General features: G+C 45.7%; 1 protein-coding gene across 1 annotated transcript in view; it reads left to right on the forward strand.

Moving 5' to 3' along the window:
* Positions 1 to 22764, forward strand: part of NFAT5 (nuclear factor of activated T cells 5) — a 54988-nt gene that overhangs the window by 25781 nt on the left and 6443 nt on the right. Inside the window, exons 3-13 of the mRNA XM_058813605.1 lie at positions 3446 to 4004; positions 8368 to 8560; positions 11659 to 11849; positions 12654 to 12826; positions 15591 to 15725; positions 15898 to 15950; positions 16568 to 16700; positions 17190 to 17267; positions 18117 to 18229; positions 18754 to 21160; positions 21836 to 22085. Of these exons, the coding sequence (XP_058669588.1) occupies positions 3446 to 4004; positions 8368 to 8560; positions 11659 to 11849; positions 12654 to 12826; positions 15591 to 15725; positions 15898 to 15950; positions 16568 to 16700; positions 17190 to 17267; positions 18117 to 18229; positions 18754 to 21160; positions 21836 to 22074 (4274 nt within the window). The 3' untranslated portion in view covers positions 22075 to 22085. The remainder of the gene's footprint in view (positions 1 to 3445; positions 4005 to 8367; positions 8561 to 11658; positions 11850 to 12653; positions 12827 to 15590; positions 15726 to 15897; positions 15951 to 16567; positions 16701 to 17189; positions 17268 to 18116; positions 18230 to 18753; positions 21161 to 21835; positions 22086 to 22764) is intronic.

A 22764-nucleotide genomic window follows, 5' to 3' on the forward strand; every position in this document is an offset into this window, starting at 1 on the left:
GTGATGCTGATGCCCATTTCATTTCTATTCCTGAGGCTGCACACTTGCCATGATAAGCTCTTGGCTTCTGTTCAGTGTCATTGCTCTGAAAGCAAGTTTGATTTTGAGACTGTGTTAAATGAAATATATTCAGTCTTCTATTTCAAAATGTACCTACTCACTTAAAAATACATCTATGTATTTGTCATTGCACGCACTGTTAAATTGCAAAGTATAAATTGCAAACCATGAGCCACCTGTGCCTGTGCCCATTAACCTGTGTCTAAAGAAAGTAAAATAAAAGGAGTGCTCAAAGCTGGGGAAGGTGTGTGTGCTCTCACCTTGTAAAGCAACACAAGTTAAAATTACCAAATTACTTGTTTTCCAAAATGCAGCATGTTCATCCAAGAAATCTCTGGTGGTGTCAGATACAAATGTCACTGGCTTTGGAATAAAATGATGGACCCAAATGGGAGCCATGTAAAGCACTGTTTATTCATTGCAGTAACGTGGTGAATTCTTATTTGATTGACCCAGTTTATTTATTAGTTCAAAGGAAGATGAGTTGGCTCAAGGCCTGCATACTCTGAGGAAACACAGATTTCACTGTTTCTTACTGTTTTCATAACTTAAAATGTTACTCAAGCAATTACTAATTTTTCTAATTTATGCCTCCAAGAGTTTTTAAATCTGTGTATTTGACTGTTCCAATACAGCCAGTTTATTCAATTTGCTGTAATATTTATCATACTTTATGTATGGGTAGTAATGGCATTGATTTATTATATAAGGCTAAAGAGAGGTTTTCTTGCCATTACTGTTGAATTTGCATTTATTCCAAAATCTAATCTTACCATTGCACAGGGGCATCTCTGGTAAATGGAGGAGAGTGTAACCAATTTATAATGGACAATGGTTATTTACTTTTTAAAAGTATAAAAGCCCACATACATGTATTTATACATATAAGTGCTTTTAACTTACAGAAAAAGAAAGGAGGAGAAATTGTTTTGGAGAGCAATAATGATGATATTGCCAGAATGATAATATTTCACAATGCTGCACCCTAAAACAGCACTACCATCACCAACTCTTTTAGCTTTGTGCTGAAAAGCATTTGGTTCAGTGATATATTTATTTTTTTCCCTAGGAAAGTGAGGGAAAAGTGCAGGTTTTGCATTCCTGGCCAGGAGATGCACTGAAGCCCCAGCTGAGCCCAGTGCTTGGTGTCCATGGCCCACGCAGAGCTGAGCCCGGAGTGTCCAAGGTTTCCTTACACTCCCAGGATTGGTGTGGTTGTGTAAATGTGCCTTTATCTGTTGGAGGAGGATCCTGCAGCCGAAGCCCTGCTGCCCGTTCCATGTGTGTTCCACCAGAGATTCCATGGCCGAGTCCCTGTCCCTGCCTCGGGCTCTGCCCCGGGTTCCTTTCTGCCTTTCCAGCCCCAGCCCTGCAGCTCCTGTGCTCCAGGGGTCCCTGGGCACACTCACTTCTGCTCCTCTGAGGTATCACTGGTGGATGGAAACCAATCCTCTTTACCAAAACAAACATCCAAACAGCGACGGGCTGTCTCAACTCAAAGTGGCTGCAAATCAGCTCTAAATATTGTCACTGAAATGAATACCTAGATTTGATAGTTCTTGCCAATCCTATAAATGTTTTTGAAAGAAGCATTGAATTAATGCATGACATAGAAAGGAGAAATTTGCCTTTAAATTGGAATGCAAAGTGACTGAATTCTCCAATTTCAGCCACTGTATTTGCCAAAGAACAAGCTGGGAAATGGAACTGGTATCATTCGGCTGCTCCTGGTTCACTGGGAGGCTCAGGGAAGGCAGAGTAGTTTATTGATAAACTAATGACCTCTAAATTTGACAATCTGAAGTGGTGTAAGTTTGGTTTTACATTCATTTAGGACAGGAAAGCTGTAGGAAGCAGTAGTGGTTTAAAAACTCTCTATTATCAGTCATTGATACTCCCAGTAATTCCCAGTGTAGGCAAGTTGGCTGAGTTTTACTGTTAATTAAATGTATGTATCATGACTGAATATGCTTCATTGTGTTACTTTTAAATAACTAGAACAGTATAGACTATACAGTATAGACTAACAGTCCAGCAGTCTCTAAATCTTTTAATTCGAAAGAAAGACTGTTGTAATATTTTGGATTTTAAAAAAATCCCAAGCAGCAAAAAGGAAATGTTCCTCTTAGTACCTGAGATTACCTGTATGACAGCAGTAAGTAGCTGAACAAACATATTGGATTATTATGTATATATTTAATGCACAATTTGTTTCCAAAATTAGGTTATTTCAGTGCTTCTGGTTTATCAGGTGTGGGTGGCAGTGCAGAAATACAGAAAACAGGGTCTCCCCACAGAAAGCTAAAATCTGACTATAAAATTCAGTTATTCCTCAGTGAGCTACAGCTGATTGAAATAAATACAAATGTTTGAATGGCCTGCTTCCTCTGGGATATTTAACTTAGGTATGCCATTGATTTGTCCTTTAAAATTCTTCAATGGTGTTCTCCAGAAATCTTCAGGGGTTTGGTGTAATAATTTTCATGTTTCTAAACCAAATTGAGCTCTGGGACCTCTGCAGAAATTGTAGTCACAGTGTTGGACATCTCCTGTTTAATGTGAATTTTTCAGAGGTCTGTCCCAAGCCATCTCTGTGGAAGGGACCAATAAAGTCTGAGAGAAATTGGTCCCAGTGACTGAAGAAGTCAAATTACAGAAATTCCCAGTCCTTGGACCAGCGTGTCTCCTACACAGATATTTCATCCCTGTTCTGAACCTTCGAAAACAACAGCTCGCTCGTAGTGACTGATACCAGTTCCATTTTGCCTACCAACTCAGTTGATTTTATATTTTATTTCTCATTTATGATGGAATAATCAGCAGCTCTTTTTCTCATTTATTTTCTCATATTTTTATTCCAGGATTTGCCTCTGAAGCAGGGAGTGTCTGCATTAAAAATGACCTGTAGTTCTCTGCTTCATAGGTTAGAAACTTATTTTAATATTTTGTGGCTAAGCACAGTCCCATCTTTTTCAAAAACAAAAAATTAAAAATTTCCAACAATAAATTGTTTAATTGGCGTTGAATGTGGATTATAAGCACTTTGCTTTGGGGCTATTTTAGACGAAATGGCTTCTACACCAATAATTAGTCCAGCTGAGGCAATGAAAGCTCTGTTTACTCGCAGCCATTTGTACGAATTAACGTTAAGTCGTAAAGAAAAATTCGATTCCAGTGGATCGTGTTAAGACTCGTTTGGACATTTCCAAAGCATTGGCCAGGCTGTGTTGCTTTAAGCACTTCCATTCCAAAACCGAACCAAATTCCAAACATTTCTTGGGGGAAAGCAATCGGTTCCTAAATCACCTTGATCTCACTGGGACTGCTATAGCCAGCGCACGCCGCGCCACGGGTCCTGTATTTACTTGTGAATTGTACACCGCAGATGCTTCTTCAGCTCCCTCCTCTTCCTCCATGGGCGGTGCTTGCAGCTCCTTTACCACCTCTTCCAGCCCTACCATTTACTCTACCTCAGTCACCGACAGCAAGGCTATGCAAGTGGAGAGCTGCTCCGCGGCCGTGGGGGTAAGTAGCCGAGGGGTAAGTGAGCAGCAGCTTCCCGGTACCGCAGCCCCGCCGCCGGCGGCCACGCCGAAGCGCCACACTGTCCTCTACATCTCGCCACCTCCCGAGGACTTGCTGGACAACAGCCGGATGTCCTGCCAGGATGAGGGCTGTGGATTGGAGTCAGAGCAGAGCTGCAGTATGTGGATGGAGGATTCACCCTCCAACTTCAGTAACATGAGTACCAGTTCCTACAATGATAACACTGAGGTGCCACGTAAATCGCGCAAGCGCAACCCAAAGCAGAGGCCAGGGATCAAACGCCGAGATTGCGAAGAGTCCAACATGGATATCTTTGATGCCGACAGTGCCAAAGCGCCTCACTATGTCCTTTCTCAGCTCAGCACGGACAGCAAAAGCAACTCAAAAGCAGGAAATGGGTTGGTATCTGCTTTTTTTTTTTTTTTAAATTTTTTTTAAAGAGAAAACATTCTATCTCCATATGTAAACCCAAACTAATAAAAGTGCCCCCGTGCCCCGGCAAATGTTCTGCTTAGGTTCTCACATAAACCCCTCCAGTCTCTGCTGTCCCTGTCATGTCCTAGCCCAGGATAAGTTCTTCCTGCCCCCAGGAATTGTGGCTGTCCCTGGATCCCTGGATGTGTCCAAGGCCAGGTTGGACATTAGGGCTTGGAGCAACCTGGGATAGTGGAAATTGTCCCTGCCCATGGCAGAAGGTGGAACTAGATCTCTTGAAGGTCCCTTTCAACACAAACCACTCCATGATTCTGTGATAAGTTCTCATTAGACTTGTTAATCTTTATTTAGAAGATAAAGCTAAACTCTCCTGCAGCAATTAAATGCAGCGCTGATGAGCTCATCTGTTCTTTAAGTGAAATTCCCTAAAGGCCACACAATTCCATTTATAAAATGGCAATGAAAATGTATTTAAAAAGAAAGGCAGAGTGGAGTTGGTGCACCCTGAATGTTTTTTTGCAGGATTTTATGTGAGGATTTCAGTCTGTACACTTCACCTGCTGCTCTATTTGTCAAATAGAGATAGGGATGGGAATAGAAGCTAACGGTTAATGTCTCATTAGGATTTCTCATCATTTAAATTATCACTTGCTTTACTTTTTTATGAAATGTTAAGACAATATGGTGAAGCAGTTTTTGGTTTTTCCATGTGAATTCACTTCTGTATTTGATTTTTTCAGAAATAAATCTCTAATGCTGTTTCTCTCTGTGCTTCTGGGTCGTGTGCGTGTGTCTGCCTGGGCACGCCTGGGTGGTGGCCCCTCATCTCCCACTTCACACTGTTCACTAAATGCATTCCAGTAGCTGCTCAAAGAGGACAGTTCCATCAGTTTGCAAGAGTGTGTTGATGCATTTCTTTTTTTTATTTTATTTTTTTTACTTGCTGCTTCTTTAGTACCTTTAAAGGGGTCAAATGGATAGATTTGGCTCTCTTATTTTGGGCTTTTTTGGGGGCAGGAGTGCATTTTGGTTTCACTTTTATGTCTGTGCTTGCAGTACGTTCTGACGTTCATCACAGCAACGGTGAATATTAAAATTTGACTGATGGCAAAGATGATGAACTTCTCATATCCCAAAGGGAAAGAGCCTGGAGTCTGTATTCCCAGGGTCAGTGCAGTTCCATACTTAAAATTTCACTGTGAAAAGCAGTTCTGAGAACATGTCCTGAGTGTGCTGCTGCTTCCTGGGCATGGTGGCCTCTGGCCTCGGGGTTTTCACCAGCCAAAATCAATGGTCATGAAGTGAAATATTAGTACCCAGTAGACCCTGGGCAGCTTGGGATGAGGAAGGTGCCTCCCCCAGCTCCGAGGGACCAGGCTGGTCCTTACAGAAGGAAAAGCTTGATGGAAAGACAAGAGCTGTGCCACTGTAAGCGTGATCTCAGGGAGGTTTTGTAAACCATGAAAATATATGTGAGATCTTGGTCTGAAACCAGAATAAGATTCCTCAAAACCACGGGGCTGACCAGGGAAATCCGTGGGTTCTGTGAGTGTACAGGGGAAGAAGGTGGAATATTTTTCCTTACGTGTCTCAGGCCAAACTGAGCTGCAGGAAAACTCCCAAGTAACAGAACTGTCATTGGAAATAAACCTGTGGGATAAGAAGTGGCCAAGGCCTTAGAAAACTTAATTTTGCTGTTGGAATATGGAGACTTGGCCGTACAAATCTGGGTCACCGTAGTGACTGGAGTTTTTAAAGCTTCCCAGCCTGGTGGAGTTCAGCCAAGGGAGTTCATTTACTTTTGGCTTAAAGAAAAGAGCAAGGAAAACTCCTGTGCTCCGTGGTGAATGGAAATGGCATTTGCCCCTAAAGAGACAGTTGTTGTCAAAAGCCAGGAAGAGAAAGAATATATTCCTGTGGAAACTTGGAATTTGTGAGAGCCTTTTTAGAAGGGGATGAATTGGTGGTGATTCAGGGCAGACTCAGGTTTCCGTGGTCTCACTTTCACTTTCAGGTCTGCCCTGAGAACAGGACCAGGCCAAACTCCTCAGGAGATCTGTTTGAGCATTTGCCACTTACATTTATTCCTTTTAAGAGATAGAAGTGCTAGATTAGATGACATTTTGTCTGGTAACTATCATGTGTGCATATGAAATGTACAAGTGTGAATACTTGCTGTATGAATAAACTGAATTAAAATGAATTCATTAATTGAAAGGATGTATTAAGTGATTCATCCTGTATTTTGAGGAGAAAGACCACTTAGAAGTTCTGGTGAAGGGTTTAAATTGCCTCCAGGTTTGGCTAGTTGTCTGAAAATAATGATTACGTTTCTAGAGAAAAGACCAAAATAATTGTGAGGAGCATCTCTCTGCATAAATATGATCATGATAAAATATGAATATGCTGACAGTTAAGGTAGTTGGGATTTAAGGGTATAGCTCTGGACAGGTCAGTGTTAATGTCACTGCTGAAACGTGGCACTGAGAGTGGTAAAGGTGAATTTCATTTTGATGGCCAGCTCTCCAACATCTTCCTTCAAAATTCACCTATATCCCAGTCTGCCCAGTGACTACACTGAGCAGAGTAATCAGGACTGCTTGGCAGGAAGATAGTTTTCTTGTAAGATGGTATTAACGTTATTTTGCAGGGTTTTATGCTAGTGTTTATCTAGTTCCTGCCTCTGCTGGGTACTGGTTGAGGATAAGTATTGGAGGCAGCCAAGGCTGTGGCTGGGCTGTCCACAGTGAAGTGCTTGACCTTCATGGACAGAAAATGGGAATGGAAGTCATCCAAAGCACCAACACTCTCTGTTTTAACCCTTTTTTATGTGTGGTGAAAGGTTTTGGAAGGCTTAATGAGAATAGGAGTGTGACAAATAGGATGTGTTGCATTAGGCAGAGAGTGATGGTTTTAGACTAAAAGAGGGTTGATTTAGTGTAGGTCAGAGGAGGAAGTTTTTTACAAGGAGGATGGGAGGCCCTGGCACGGGTGCCCAGAGCACCGAGGCCAGGCTGGACAGGGCTTGGAGCAGCCTGGGGCAGTGGGAGGTGTCCCTGCCGTGGCAGCGTGACACTGGATGACCTCTAAAGGTCTCTCCCAACCCACACCGTGTGATGATTCCATGGCTTTAGGACTGTGGGGGCAAAGTGCCTGAGCTTTCTTGGGCAGGAAAAGGGGCAGGGCTGGAGTGAGGGGCTCCTGGTGTGCACAGCCAGAGCTCTAGGAAGGGGCTGCATCGTGTTTGTCAGCTGGTAGGTGAGAAGGTCAGGGAGAGCCTCATGCAGTGGCAAAGCTCCCAGGGAACAATTTTGAAAAAAACATTTTCACCCTTTTTGAGAAGGAAAAAAATCCTGGATAGATTACTTCAGTAACTTGCACGTTGAAACAGGATTTGTTTTTTAAGCAATCCATACTTGTTATTTAAAACTGCTTTCTTCCCAGGCATTAGCTGTTAGAAACCGTGTTTTGCTAGGAGGAAAGAATATGACATTTGCATGAATCATGGAGCCCTTTCCCTGCCTGCATCATGTACTGTGGCGAATTCACATTTCCTAGTGGGAAAGGAGTTTCAAGGTCTTCAGGTTCATTACCAAATCCTGGTCTGAGCAGGATCAAGGGTTATTTCCCATTGTGCTCTAAAGGGAACACAACATGTGCTGCTAGACTTGGGAGGGCTCCTTCATCCTGGTTTTAATTATGGAACTGAGAACAAGCCACTACATCCTATGAAACCCACCTGGAAAGAAAGGCCTTGTGCATACACTGATTTAACATTGGTGCAATTATGCCAGAGCTTTAACAATAACTAATTGGGTTTTGGCATGAACTCGTCACTGTTTCGACAGCAATCGGAGCTGGAGTTTGCATGGATGTACAGGTTGAGGTGGAGACAGGCATGAGGCTATTTTCCTGTTTAAAGAAGTATCATTTAACCTTAAATCCATCCAGTGTGTGTGTACGTGTGTGTTTGTCACAGCAGCAAAGCAGCTTGCTCAGGCTGTGTCATAGACTCTGAAAAAGCAGGTTATGAACCGCCTTCTGTTCGTTAACATTGTTTAATGCTAATTGCTTTTCCCTTCCTTTATGTTTGCTCTCTGAAAAGCAGTTCCCATGTGCTCTGGATGGAGGAGGCAGGGAAGCACCGTTCCTCTTCCTCCTGCAGGTTTCCTCTGGCAGAAAGAGAATTCCAAAGTTTGCTCCCAACTTCAAATCTTCCACCAGTTAATACGCACTCTTTGCCTTTGTAGCTTTGCTGTGATTTGGAGTGTTTTTACCGGGGAGCTGCTTCTCACATCTTCTTGATGGTGTGTTTTGACTTCTCAGAGCATCAGAGAACCAGAAGGGAGCTGGAGGGAAGAAGACCCCCATGTTGTGTGGTCAGTACCCGACCAAGAGCGAGGGGAAGGAGCTGAAGATCATGGTGCAGCCGGAGACCCAGCACAGGGCTCGGTACCTGACCGAGGGCAGCCGGGGCTCCGTCAAGGACCGGACGCAGCAGGGCTTTCCCACCGTCAAGGTAGGCTGGCCAGGGGCACTGCCTGCCCAGGGCAGGCTCTGCAGTGCTCAGGGGCAGGCTTGGCTGCAGGGCTGCGCAGGGTCTCTTCTTGCAGCTCACGAGTCCTGCTGGCATCACAGAGTTACAGCAGGAGGGAGGCTGCATGGCAAGGCAGGGATTTAAAATCTGGGATGCACGTCCTGTTAGGCTGCAGTTCCATGGACTGGGTGAATGCAGAGACATTCCATACCTACAAAAGTGAGATAGTGAAATGCTCTGGCTGTTTGATGGCTGGTGACAGTGGACCATCATTGTCCAGTGGTAGTAAAGATATAAAACCCGTTTTCATTTAAAAAATAAATTGTAAAGGGGATGTTTGGGTTTTGTTGTTTTTTTTTGATTGGGATTTTTTTTTCAACTGCTTGGTGTTTTTTGCTCTTGTTGTTAATTCAGCAGTATCTGAGTTGCTGTGTACAGTGACTTTCAAGTGAGTCATGGAAATCTCACTGAGGTGTGTTTTACAGTCCGTACTGCTCAGTGTGTTTAGCGTGGTACAGGTGGAGGTAGATGTGGATTAGAACTGGAGAATGGGGGCAAGGAATGAGGCAGCATTTATGTGCACACTTGACAGTTGCAGCCTGTTTACTCTATGGACTTTGATGCTTAAAATTCAGGTGCTGGAGGCCTCTTGCTCTTGAGGAGAAGCACAAGAAGATTACAAGGAGATCTTTGACATTTCTGCTCAGGAAGGACTGAGGCTGTCCCTTCAGGGATTACACATGAATGCACAGAGTGGGAATTTCCAAGTCTTGTTTCTTTCCCGTGTAGCCTGGGGAAAGCAGTTGGAGAACTTGAGGGCTTGGGAAGGTTTCCTGATGGAAATGGTAGAGAGGCTTACCAGGAGCAAGGCTGGGCTTGACTTAAGGTGGCAAACAGAAGAACTGATGTTAAATATCCTCCCACAAGTGATTATGAGAGTCACCACGCCAGCACCACACTGGCAGCGTGGCAAATGGCACACTGGGCATACTGGGAGGAGTGTGGCGAGCAGGTTGAGTGAGTAGACAGATAGGTTTGTTATCATATAGATAAGGAGGGCAAAAGACATTTTAATATTTTTTCTTAGTTATGTCACTTTGAGAAAGCAGCAAAGCAGTTCTCAACCCAAACTAGCCAGGTCCACAAGGAGATGTTTGTGACACAGCCCTAAAATTTGTGCTGACTGCTGCTGACAGAATACAGAAGTAGGCTTATCTTCAAAGTCCTGTTCAGCAGTGTTAGGAACACCAGCAGCCCTTCACTCAGTCTTCCTGAGTAATGCAGAACTCCAGTAAAGTTTCATAAGAAAAGAATCCATTCATATTGGCCTGTTGCTATGGGGATTTAGTGCTCATTTATGTGGATTTTCTTAATGGGCCTTTGTTCATCTGAATTTCCTTTTAACTCCTTTCCCAGTTACCCTCTAGCACCCATCAGTGAAAATTCTCTTTGGAAGAGTCTCATGTTACTGAATTCCTGGAAGTTCCAGTTTGCTTTACCAGTAGGCAGAGGAGTTCATACCCTGCAGATAAAACTCTGCCAGGGCTGCATAGACAAATGAGTCAGTGAATCTTCAGGAAATCTGAGCTAGTGGGAAAAAAATACATTACAGCCAAGGGAGTTTTTTGTTTAGTTTGTGGGGTTTCAAGGTGGGGAGGAGCAGTGTAAAGATGTTGGTGCTCAGCAGAGATCAGCCTTGGGAGCAGCTGCGGCGCATGGCCCTGACACAGGCCGAGGAGGAGAAGCAGGTTCAGTGGCCAGTTAAATAAAACTGATCCTGGTGACTTAGAACACTCAGTGTGCAACATTAAAATTGTATACCCAAGCCTTAATCAAGGGTTGAGCCCTTTGTTGTGAGCTGTGCCCTTGGTTCCCATGTGGATGCCTGTGCTGGGCCAACTCCAGAGATCCTGGGGCTTTGCTCATCTGTGACAGTCACATTTGCTATTTGCTCCTCTTGGACATGAGCACACAATGATCTTACCAGTATTTGCTGGTTTATTTATTTTTTTCTTTATTCAAACTTACTACAAACTTCAGAATTACATTTTTTAGTGTGTCAGGGAATAATTCCCCAAGAGATTCTGCAGAGGATTCTGCTCTCACTACTGAACCTGGAGCTTCTTTCTAAAGGTGCTGCCTGAGCTTCCAGGCCTTGAGCAACAAATGTGTCTCAGTGGAAACACTAAAATACTCATTTTATCTCCTAGAATGCTCTGGCAAGGAATTTCCATCTCTGGCCTGCGAATTTGGCAACAATCTAATGGTTTTTTCACTTGGAGTATTTTTGTTAACTATTTCCTAAAAAGAAGAATTTCCTTTGTAATGCAATGTCCAAGTTTACTTCAGGACTTCTTTTACCTCAGAGTATTTTTATCTGTGGCACCAGTGGGATCCCACTAATAAAAAACCATTAAGAGGCCACAAACCATTTCATGCCAGGGTGTTGAAGTTACAGAAATGAATGTATTTTTTGCTGACCATTCTGGGATAATTTTGGCTTGCACATGAGGTTGCAGGAGGATGTTAAAATGTCTGACCTGCTCTTATTTATGAAGCATTTCAGTGAATCCTGACATTGTTACCTTTTAAATAGGAGATGTCAGGTTACCATTTTTAATTTTTATTTTGATGTCTGAAGGAAAGCTGGGCTTATGCAGTTGGATGGTTGCACCATTCAATCATCCATTTCTCCTTCTGCTTCCCTTTCATCCCGTTCTGACTCCTTCAGGGGTTTTTCAACTATTGGAAAATTCTAATCTGGTTTCACAAGGATTTCAGAATGTGTCTGGCGTGAAGGTGGGGTCCTGGAATGCACATATTGAGCAGCAAAACCTCTTCACCTCTGGAATCAGCCCAGGAAATGTTCTCTTTCTTGGCTGGCTGGTGGGTGTAGATGCAGGGTAAAAGGGGGAATAGTCACAGTCGGGGTGGGAACGGGAGGTTGTAGGAGACACGAGAGTCGCAGCTGGGATGATTCTGTCTGAAGGCAGGCAGCACTGAGCCTGCTTTAGAAGCCAGCTATGAATATAACAATTAAAGCAGTGCTCCTGTGCTGATTTTCCCCCTGGGTGTTGCAGCTGGAAGGCCACAACGAGCCCGTGGTGCTGCAGGTGTTCGTGGGCAATGACTCGGGGCGCGTGAAGCCGCACGGGTTCTACCAGGCCTGCCGGGTGACGGGCAGGAACACCACGCCCTGCAAGGAGGTGGACATCGAGGGCACCACCGTCATCGAGGTGGGGCTGGACCCGAGCAACAACATGACACTGGCGTGAGTAGCTCCTGCGGGAGTGTTTGCCTTTACCAGCTGGGGTTTGGGAACTGATTTCCTCTGTTGGATGGGGTACAGTTCAAGTCTGAACATCTCGGCGCTCTCCTCCCTCTGCTCCTCCGCTCTTGCTTGTAATTCAGCGTACTCACAGCAGATAGCAGGTGGTCCCTGTGCTTTTGGGACACAGAACCCAAAATCCTGGGTCAATTGCAGTATTCTTCTTTTTAACACATCAGGCTGTGTTTGCTGCTGCTGTTCTTTGTTTTTTTGGCTGTTTTTTGCTTTAAATCATTTTGCATGGAGCCTGTCTGAAAGCCACCACTGCATCACTCACCTGGCCCTGTACATCTCCCCTAGGACCACACTTAAGGGAGGACTTATCTGTCACTTCCAAGTCCCACTGAACATAAATAATATGACTACAGTAAGTTTTCTTGTACTCCTGCTTTCTTTAAGTGAATGCAGAATATTTTGAAGCAATGATCCTGCAAACACAGATCTCGCCCTGGGGATGGAAGAATGAAGAGCTGTGATTCTAAATTGAATGCTTACCAGAATTATATTGCACTTTCTGTTTTATTCATGCTTTCATATGCCTTTCTGCCATGATTCATCATCCAAATTAGGCAGGGTTGAATGAAAACTTGAAAAAGGTCATAGATTTCATGTAAATAAAAAGAAATCTAATAACGTTTCCATAATTACCTCAAGGCTTTTGACTTTGGCTTATGAAACTACTTGAGAGACTGCTAAAGCTGCTGAACTTGCTAAACTATGAAATTGTGCTCTGTTTTGTGTTGTTAGGGTGGATTGTGTGGGAATCCTGAAGCTGAGGAATGCTGACGTGGAAGCCAGGATAGGGATCGCGGGCTCCAAGAAGAAGAGCACCCGCGCTCGGCTCGTCTTTCGCGTCAACATCACGCGCAAGGACGGCTCCACGCTGACCCTGCAGACGCCTTCCTCCCCAATTCTGTGCAGTGAGTGTCACACCACCGGGCTGAGAGCAGGGGGTCTGGGCTTTGGTGTGATCTCAGCGTGGAAGGGGTGTCAGGCACTGGCTGGGGCTGCCCAGGGAGGTCTGGAGTCCCCAGCCCTGGAGGTGCCCAAGGAGGGCTGGAGGTGGCACTCAGTGCTCTGGGCTGGGGTCAGGCACAGCTTGGGCTGCATGGTCTCCTACCTAAATGATGCTGTGATGCTGTCAAAATACCTTGGGTGTAGAAAACCAGCCCTGTGTTAATCTGTCATAATCTCAGAAGAATTGCTGTAGCTGAAATCAAGTGGATTGATTTTTATTTATGGTGGGGTAATTGTTAAAATTATTGTCCAGTATTGAAAAATAGTGATACAATTCCTGATCTTCAGTTCAATGAATTTTTGCCTCCTAAAATTTCACTTTTTTGTTGTGATTGCTTTGAAAAACAATGGTTAGTACTTGGAGTTTCTTCTGTATTGTCACATTCATGCCTCAGCTTTCAGTGCTAGCCAGGACTTGCAGTAAGTCAGCAGGCCTGGCTCTCCCAGCTGTGGTCCTTGCATGGGCCAGAGGCTGAATCTGTTCTGGTTCAGTGCAAGAACAAAACTTTTTATAGCTCTTTATTAAACTGCTCTGTTTAGCATGAGCACAGATGGCTGCCTTGGCTGGGGAGGTTCCTCTGACCAACAGGGAAAAGGGGATTGTGGAATCATGGAATGGTTTGGGCTGGAAGGGACCTTAAAGCTCATTTGTTCCACCCCTTATCTTGATGAGTGAGATGGAGAGCTTTGTCTGTGCATGGAGAGAGTAGAGAAGCTCCTGGGCACTCGTGTTGTGCTCTTTCCGTGGTATAAAAATGATTTTTTGGGGTTATTTTTTAGAAGTACAGTCATCTTCACAGCTCCATTCCACTCAGTAGACCATGGTGGTATTTCACAGTAATGGAGTCTCTGATACTAATTTTCAGATTTAAGATAAAACCATTTTCTATAAAATCTCAAAACCATTCCTGTATGTCTTTTGTTTGTAACTTTCTGGTTAAAGATAAAATTATTTTACCCATAGAAGAAAAGGGACTGAAAGTCACCTGATGTTTTCTTTAACAGTCCAAAACTTGCTATTGTGAGTGGAAGCTGAGAGTCTGAGATGAAGCATTTAGAGACTGATTTTAAAATAGGCTGTTGAGCTAAAAAAAGCTGCATTTGATGCAAAGAGTAAATTGGTTTGGTTTTTGGCAGGCTGGGGTTTGGTCACTTGCTAAGAAAATATTCTCAATTGTGTAAGTTGCTAAGAGATTGCCCAGGAATTCTACAGTGTCTCCACTGCTGGAAGTCTTAGATCACAGAAACAAAATGCTCTGGTCAGAATTGTGTCTTGGGGGAGTATGTGAATAAACTGATCATGGTGTGAAGGTTGGGAGGGGAATTCCTGAGGCTCCTTCCAGGACTCTGCTTCTGTCTTAACTCACGCCAGAGCTACAGGGACTTGCAGTAGACCTTGGCCAAGCACATAGTGCTGGCACATGCTACTGGCTGATCAAAATGGCATGAAATGTGTTGTTTATTGAATATAAATCATCTCCTCAGGCACATTACACTGGGTTAGTTTGCTACATAAACCTTACTACAGGTATGTAATGTACCTTCACAACAAGGTTTGCATTTACACTCATGAGAGCCTGTTCACACTGTGTTTTATAATGTTCCTGAAACCTTAGAGAAGGCTGCTGGAGCTGCAGGCTCTTTATTTGAGGGCTGTGTTTTAAATAGGCTTTGTTAACTTGTTAGCAAACCTAAATCCAGTTACTCTTTTCATGTGCCTTGAGCATATTCAGTTGTTGCGTAACGGTTGCCTGGGAACCTGCAGCCAGAGTTGTAGAAAAATCCTTTCTGAAAGGTCATTAAATAATTTGGAGTGGTACAGGATGTATGTTCTGCTGTGTAGTAAGCCCAGAGAATATTGTTATTAAACACTCAGAGTGGGCCAGGCAAGTGCAGAAACACGAGTCTGGGTGTGTGCCCTGGGGAGGTGTGTGAGGAGAAAAGGTGGTTGAGGAACCTTTGTTAGAAACCAGAATTATTTTATATTGAACGTGTCAAAACACATTATTTTAAAATGTATCTCTGTTTAAATTGTCTACTCATTTAGCACATTTGCATTTAGCTCATTTGTATTTAGCACACGTGGTCCTATTTGATTTAAGGTTTAAGAAGAGTAGGAATGGTTTGCAGCAGTGGCAGTTTATGATAAGAATTATATAAATCATCATCTGGACCTCTGGCACAGGGGCATCCAGGCATGTATATCTGTAAAATCACATCCTCTTGGCTTGTTAATTTGATTCAAATTGCTAGAATTACCATCCCAGAGATGTGAGTCTTGCAAGGGTTTGGAGGGGACCTTGAAGCTCATCCCATTGCACCCCTGCCAGGGGACACCAGGTTGCTCCAAGCCCTGGGTTAGTTCTTGCACCTGACAGAAAACTGTGGCGTGTAAAAAATCTGTGCAAAACCCCCCAGGTAATAGGAGAATTACTCCTTCTGCTCTTTTCCAGAGCAGAACAAGTGGTTATTGTGCTTTCTGTGAGCTCATTACATTTGGTGAGGAAATAATAGGAATGGTTATGTTCTGAAGAGTTTGTCATGAAATGCATAATAAAGAAAGAAGCTCAGGACTTTTAGTTGTTCCTTCATAACCCTGTAAGTAAAAGTGTTTTGGTTTGGATGTTGATGTTCTCTTGATTCCAGACTCTGTTTTTTCCCTTGCAGCTCAGCCAGCAGGAGTCCCAGAGATCCTAAAGAAAAGTCTCCACAGCTGTTCAGTGAAGGGTGAAGAGGAAGTTTTTCTGATTGGCAAGAACTTCCTAAAGGGAACAAAAGTGATTTTCCAAGAGAATGTTTCCGGTTAGTGTGAAAGCAGGGCTGGCTTGGGGTGCTGAGCAGAGCCTGGGGTTGGGATTCACTGCTGGGTAAAGCTCAGTCAGGGAGAGCAAACTGAGGAGCAAAGGCACTGAAACAAATTGCTCTGTGCAATTTTAGGATGTGCACTAACCCAGGCTTTCTAATTTTCATTTAGATGAGAATTCTTGGAAGGCAGAAGCTGAAATTGACATGGAATTATTTCATCAGGTATTATTTTAATGTATTACTTTTATTATTACTACTATTGTCACTACTACTACTACTATTATTATTGTTATATTTTTAATTTTAAAAATACACTGTCTGTTTCCAAGGAAAAATTAATCAAGCCTTTCCCTCTTTCTGTGCATTTCTAGGAATAATAATTTTTTTTTTTTCACGTAAAGTCATCTGTGAGTCCGGTGGAATATAATTTGGCTTTTACACCAGTGAAATTGTTCACTGTCTAATGAGAGCTTGGATCCCACAGTGGGTTTGCTGAGCAGGTCTTTGCCCTTACATGCAATGAAATTAAAAGTTCTAATTCAGTTTTCCATGGAAGGAGATTGTGTGTACAGCATAGTCTTTATAACTGGCTGAGTTTTGTTCCACTTTGAAATGTTTAATGGAATATTTAATCTTTTTGACACAATAAGTGTCTTTATGGACTGTTTGGTTGCAAATGGTGTCAGGAAAGTGCCATCAAGGGCAGTACCCCACATGTGCATTGCCCCCAGTGCCCTGGGCTTTTGTTCATGGTGGTTTATCAGCCTCTTTCTGTCTTTTGATGTAAGTAAGTAGAATTAAGATCAGTGGTAAGAGAACGTGGTGCTTTTGCCTTGCAGAATCACCTTATTGTGAAGGTGCCACCATATCACGACCAGCAAATCACCTCAGCTGTCTCGGTGGGAATTTACGTGGTGACCAACGCTGGCAGATCTCACGACGTGCAGCCCTTCACCTACACTCCAGAGCCAGGTGTGTGGGGAGCCCTGGGGGAGCAGGGCCCGTTCACCTGCTCAGCAGAGTGCGTCTTCCCAAACCCCTCTTGCTGGACAGTGGTGCTCTGTGAATAATAAAATCTAAACACGTTGCTTTTCTCATTTATGTGCCAAGTACCTCAAATTCCAGCTGTCTTGTGACAGCTCTTGTATAGCAGCATCCATTTCTAGTTTAAGGATCAAAATGAAGCTGAGCAGGATAAAAAATCAACATATCCCATACAATGCACCAAATAACCAAGAAATCCCAGCAGGCTTTATCCTGAGGAAAGCTGCAATTTGCCCACTTCATGTATTTCAGTTTATTTATTTATCTGTATCACAATAGACAGTGCAAAGGTTTGTGTGGGTTTCAAAGAACTGAATTTCTTTAAGCTATAAGGAATTGTTTTGGTGTGCTTTGTGTTTTTTTGGCTTGTTTGCTGATTTAACGTAAGGAAGTTCTCAATGTGTTTTGTCTCGGCAGCTGGGACTCTGAATGTTAATGTGAAGAAGGAAATCTCCAGCCCAGCCCAACATTGTTCTTTTGAAGAGGCTATAAAAGGTACTAAATTGATTCTTATCAGTGTTCTTAATAATTTAACTATGAATTCCTACCCAGATTTGGTGAAATGAATCAGACATCCTGTGATAAGTCTGTGCTTATAAAATCTGGCCCTATTCTTACAGGGAGGTTTGTTTTCTGACTCTGAAACTTTTACTTTATAACAAAATTCCTATCAGTATATTTTAGCACAAGCTAATATGGAACAAAAAAAAGGCAAAAAATAAGACTAATTTAAAAAAAAAAATCATGCATCAGGCTCTGCAGTCTAATCTTTATTTAGTCTGTTTGCAAATGAAGAATAAAAAAAAAGCCTAGGATTGCAGATAATACAAAGAATTAGAAACTGTGTAGTGTTAATTTAAGCAAATATATAAACTAATATACAGGGTAAGCCTGACATCCATCTAATTTAGTGTGGAGCTTAACTGAGGGAAGATCCCAACTGCTCCAGGAGAACAGCTGCTGCTCCTTGGAACACAGTGTGCTGTTGCTGTTCCTTCATGTCCTCAGTTAATTTATGCAGTAAATCTGAATTTACCCTCTCATGGGGGTTTCTGTGTCAGCTCCTCATTGATGCTTCATTCCTGTACCTGTTGTGCTCCAGGCTGACTCTGAACCAGAGGTCAGAGAATTTTGTTTGCTGTATGCACTTGGTGTGTCCTGTCCTTCCTCACTCTGTACACATGTGCAGAAATTTTACTGCCACCTTACTGAAGGATTTATATTTGCTCAGGGTGTGGAGATCTGTTGCTTTACGTTGAAGAGTAATTCTGTAATGTACTTAAAGGGAGTTCTGGAATGGTTTTACCATTGCCCCTCTTGTTGTGGTTTTGTCTGTGGCTGCAGCAGTGAAGGCCACGGGCTGTAACCTGGAGAAGGTGAACATTCTTCCTAGTGCCTTGATAACTCCACTCATGCCAAGCAGTATGATCAAGAATGAAGATGTGGCTCCAATGGAAGTAAGTGCACAAAAATGCTCTCCCCCTGTGTTCCAGGTGAGTTTGGGGGAGCTGATCACAGCAGCTTGCAGACTCTGAGGTACATCTGCTCCTTTGTCTGTGCTTTAGCAGTGGAGAAGAGGAATAGACAGGGAAAGTGCCATGTGCAGGATCAGTCTGGGCAAAACACAGTTACAGAGCATGAGTAAAACACACAATTTCCTTTAATAACTCACCTGGTTCCTGCCCCCAGACAGATTGATGGGTTAGTGACCCTGTGATGGGGATTTTTATCCTGTGATGCAGAGCTGGTAAATTACTGTAAGAATATTCTTTTAATCAATTCTTAGCATTGCTTTCATTAAGCTGTGCCATGATTCCATCCTTGAAGTAGCATTTGTGCTGCTGATCATTTGTTTGCTGGTTTGGGTGCGTCTGGGTTTCGCATCTCGCTCTGATCTTCCCTGGACATGGGGGATTTTGGGAAATTGTATTTCCATAACCCCAGTAAGTTTATAAATTACCGAATCTCTTGCTCTTTTCAGGCTTCGAATGTGGTTGGACCAACTCAGCAAACATTGGAAAACAGCATGTCCGGCATATCAACTTCTGCTTCCCATTTACCTTCTGAAGGCGAAAGCCAGCAGCAGCTGCAGCCCAAGGTGTTCAACGCAGAGCCCCTGAGCACCATCCAGCCGCAGGACATTTCCCAGCCCGGCAGCATTCTGCAGAGCAGCGATGCCCTGCTGCAGCAGGCGGCCCCGTTCCCGGGCAGGGAGTCGCAGCCCCGCGAGGTGCTGCAGTCGGACGGCGCCGTGGTGGCTCTGTCCCAGCTGGCCGAGGCCTCGCAGCAGCAGCAGCAGCCCGCGCTCCCGGAGCCGGCCCAGGCCCTGCAGCAGCAGATCTCCTCGAGCATCTTCTCGTCGGCCGGCGGCGTCAGTCAGCTCCAGAACACCATCCAGCAGCTCCAGGCTGGGAACTTCCCCACCAACACCGCCACGGGCAGCAGCAGGAACGTCGACTTGGTGCAGCAGGTTCTGGAAGCTCAGCAGCAGTTATCTTCCGTTCTGTTTTCGGGCTCAGACAGCAGCGAGGATGTCCAGGATCAGCTGAACGCAGACATCTTTCAGCAGGTCAGCCAGATACAGAGCAGCGTGAACCCCGGGATGTTTTCCTCCTCAGACGCGGCTGTCCGTTCCAGAGCCGAGAACCTTTTGCCCGGCCGAGCTGAGAGCGTCCACTCCCAGCCCGAGGGCGCCCTGTCCGGCCAGCAGCAGCAGCAGCAGCAGCAGCAGGCCATGGAGACCTCGGCGGCCATGGTGATGGGCATGCAGCAGAACATGTGCCAGGCGGCCACGCAGATGCAGTCGGAGCTGTTCTCGTCCAGCACGGCGGGGAACGGGGCCCTGCAGCAGTCCCCGGTGTACCAGCAGGCGTCCCACATGATGGGTGGCCTGTCCAGCAGCGAGGACATGCAGATGCAGTGCGAGCTGTTCTCCTCGTCCCCGGGGGTGTCTGGCGGCGAGGCGGCCGCCCCCGCGCAGCAGCCCGTGTCCAGCAGCGGTGCTGCCATGTTCCAGCCCAGCAGCTCTGCAGAGGGAGAGGAGGCCTCGGGCCAGGGCAAGCAGATGCAGAGCTCTGTGTTTCAGACCATGGTTCAGATGCAGCACAGTGGGGAAAGTCAGTCCCAGGTTAATCTCTTCTCATCCACCAAGACCATGATGAGTGTCCAGGCCAGTGGGACTCAGCAGCAGGGTGGGGCTCTGTTCCAGCAAGGTGGAGAAATGATGTCCATTCAGTCAGGAAGCTTCATCCAACAGTCCCCACACTCACAAGCTCAGCTTTTCCACTCTCAGAACCCTATTGGTGACACTCAGAATATATCCCAGGACACGCAAGGATCCCTTTTTCATAGCTCAAATTCCATTGTCCACAACCAGACCAACACTAATTCCTCTGACCAACTGCAGCCCCCCATGTTCCACTCACAGAATGCCATGAGTGTCTTGCAGAGCTCCTCGGTGCCTCAAGACCAGCAGTCTGCCAACATGTTCCTTTCCCAGAGTTCCATGAGCAACCCTGCCACTCAGGAAGAGCAGATGTCATTCTTCACAAGCCCAAACCCCATTTCTCCTCTTCAGACAGCAACAAACACTGAACAGCAGACTTCTTTCCAGCAGCAGACGCAGATCTCTCATATCCAGAGCTCCATGCTTCCCCAGGAGCAGCCCCAGACTCAGCCAGCTCAGCAGGGTTTGTTTCAGTCCCAGGTGTCGTTGGGCTCCATCCAGTCCAGCTCCATCCCTCAGAACCAACAAGGAGCCATCTTCCAGCCTCAGCATTCGATTGTTGCCATCCAGAGCAGCCCTCCATCTCAGGAGCAGCAGCAGCAGCAGCAGAACATGATGTTCAGCAATCAAAATGCAATGAGTACAATGGCTCCCCAAAAGCAGAACATGATTTTCAATCCAAACCAAAACCCAGTCACCAATCAGGAGCAACAAGGCCAGTCCATTTTTCATCCACAGTCCAACATGGCCTCGATGAATCAGGAGCAGCAGCCCATGCAATTCCAGAGTCAGAGCACAGTGTCTTCTCTCCAGAATCCTGGCTCCAACCAGGCTGAAGCACAGCAGCCAGCCATCTTCCATAACTCGCCCCAGATTCAGCTGGTCCAAGGGTCCCCGAGTTCTCAAGAGCAACAAGTCACCCTGTTCATCTCCTCAGCTTCCATGTCTGCCCTGCAGAACAGCATGAGCCAGCCGGAGCTGCAGCAGTCCCCCATGTACTCCTCCCAGAACAGCATGGCAGGAATGCCAGGCACTGCTTCTCCTCCCCAGCAGCAGGCTCCTCTGTTCCACAACACGGCAGGAGGGGCCATCAACCAGCTGCAGAACTCCCCTGCCTCGTCGCAGCAGACCTCGGGGATATTCCTGTTCGGCATCCAGAACAGTAAGTGACAGCGCCCCGCGCTGAGCTGGCCATGGCAGAGCTGCCATAGAAACAGGGGATGGCTTGGGTGGGAAGGGATCTCAAAGCCCCTCCAGTGCCACCCCTGCCATGGCAGGGACACCTTCCACTGCCCCAGGCTGCTCCAACCCCAGTGTCCAGCCTGGCCGTGGGCACTGCCAGGGATCCAGGGGCAGCCACAGCTGCTCTGGGCACCCTGTGCCAGGGCCTGCCCCCCTCGCAGGGAAGAGTCTCTCACTAATATCTAATCTAGGAATGATTGTGCTCTCCTAAGAGAGCATTTCTGTTGCTGTTTTTGATTTCCACAATATATGTGTTGCCTCTCTTCACGTTGCTGAAGGAAAGCGAGGATTTTAGAAGCTGTAGAGCCCAGAGAAGTGTCTGTTAAAGTGTACTAGCTGTACAAACCTGCACTTTGCCTTGTCTCCTCTCTGGACCCAGGCTCCATGGCCAGTTCTGTGGGCTGCAGAGCCTTTCTCTGTGTGCAGAGCTCTGTGGGTGCCTGTGAGCCCCAGCAGTGAGAGGTGCACAGGTGTTGCTCACACCAGGCTGTAGCAGCTCTCCCAGGGTGGGTGCCCAGCTGGTGGCGGTGGGCTGTGGCTTTGCTGTGGGCACTCTGGCCCCTGCCAGGACCCTGAGCTGTCCCTGTGTCCCCAGACTGCGGGCAGCTGCTGCCCCCCGGGCCGGCGGCGCTGCCGGAGGAGCTGATGGCCATGGGGCAGCCGGGGCAGGCGCAGGGCGAGGCGCAGCCCCCCGTGCCCGCCCTCCTGCCCCAGCCCCTGCCCGAGACCCCCCCGCTGCCCCCGGCCATGGCCACCAACCAGAACATGGAGAAGATCGACGACCTGCTCGTGTCCTTGCAGAACCAGGGCAACAACATGGCTGGCTCCTTCTAACGAGGCAAGTGGTGAGTTTGGGTCTCTGGGTCCTTTGCAGGGGCTTTGTTCGGTGCATTTACACCTTGCAGTGTGTGACTGTGCTTTAAGAGGTCAGCTAAAGCACCAGTGAGGCTGAATTAAGACTATAATACCAGAATGAAGTTATTAAAACCAGTCAGCGGTCAGAAGTTGTATGAAACAGTTGAGACTGTGTCTTGTTCGTTTTTCCTACGTTTTGTCATCTGCCGTGAGAGTTGGGTTCTTTGTTAGGGAGGAGAGTGGATCACTGGCAGCTTGGCAGATCAAAACCTTATGAAACATGACTGTGGTTAAAAAACTTGAGACTTACTGAGTAAATGACACCTCAAGTTTGAACTGTTTTTGAACTGTTCTGAACTCTTCCCCTGGGTTACAATAACGTAATGTGAAAACAAGTTTTGGAGGAATGTGGCAGCTCCTGAGTGTGCCACATGCTGAGGCTGTGTTAGAAACAGCCAACAGCATCAGCTGTTGCTAGGAGACATTCTGCTTTTAGAAGGTGCCTTTTTCAGAGGGGGAAGAGCCTTTGACTACAAATGAGCACCAAGAGCCAGGAGGACTCTGGAGTCCAGTGCTGGTTGTGGTAACTTGGGGTGGTCTTGTCCCAAATCCCCCCCGAGTGTTCACTGAAGTGATGCACGTCATTCCCGAGTCTAAAGGGGTTTGTAT

Source organism: Ammospiza caudacuta, chromosome 13, assembly GCF_027887145.1.
Source record: "Ammospiza caudacuta isolate bAmmCau1 chromosome 13, bAmmCau1.pri, whole genome shotgun sequence".
Taxonomy (NCBI): domain Eukaryota; kingdom Metazoa; phylum Chordata; class Aves; order Passeriformes; family Passerellidae; genus Ammospiza; species Ammospiza caudacuta.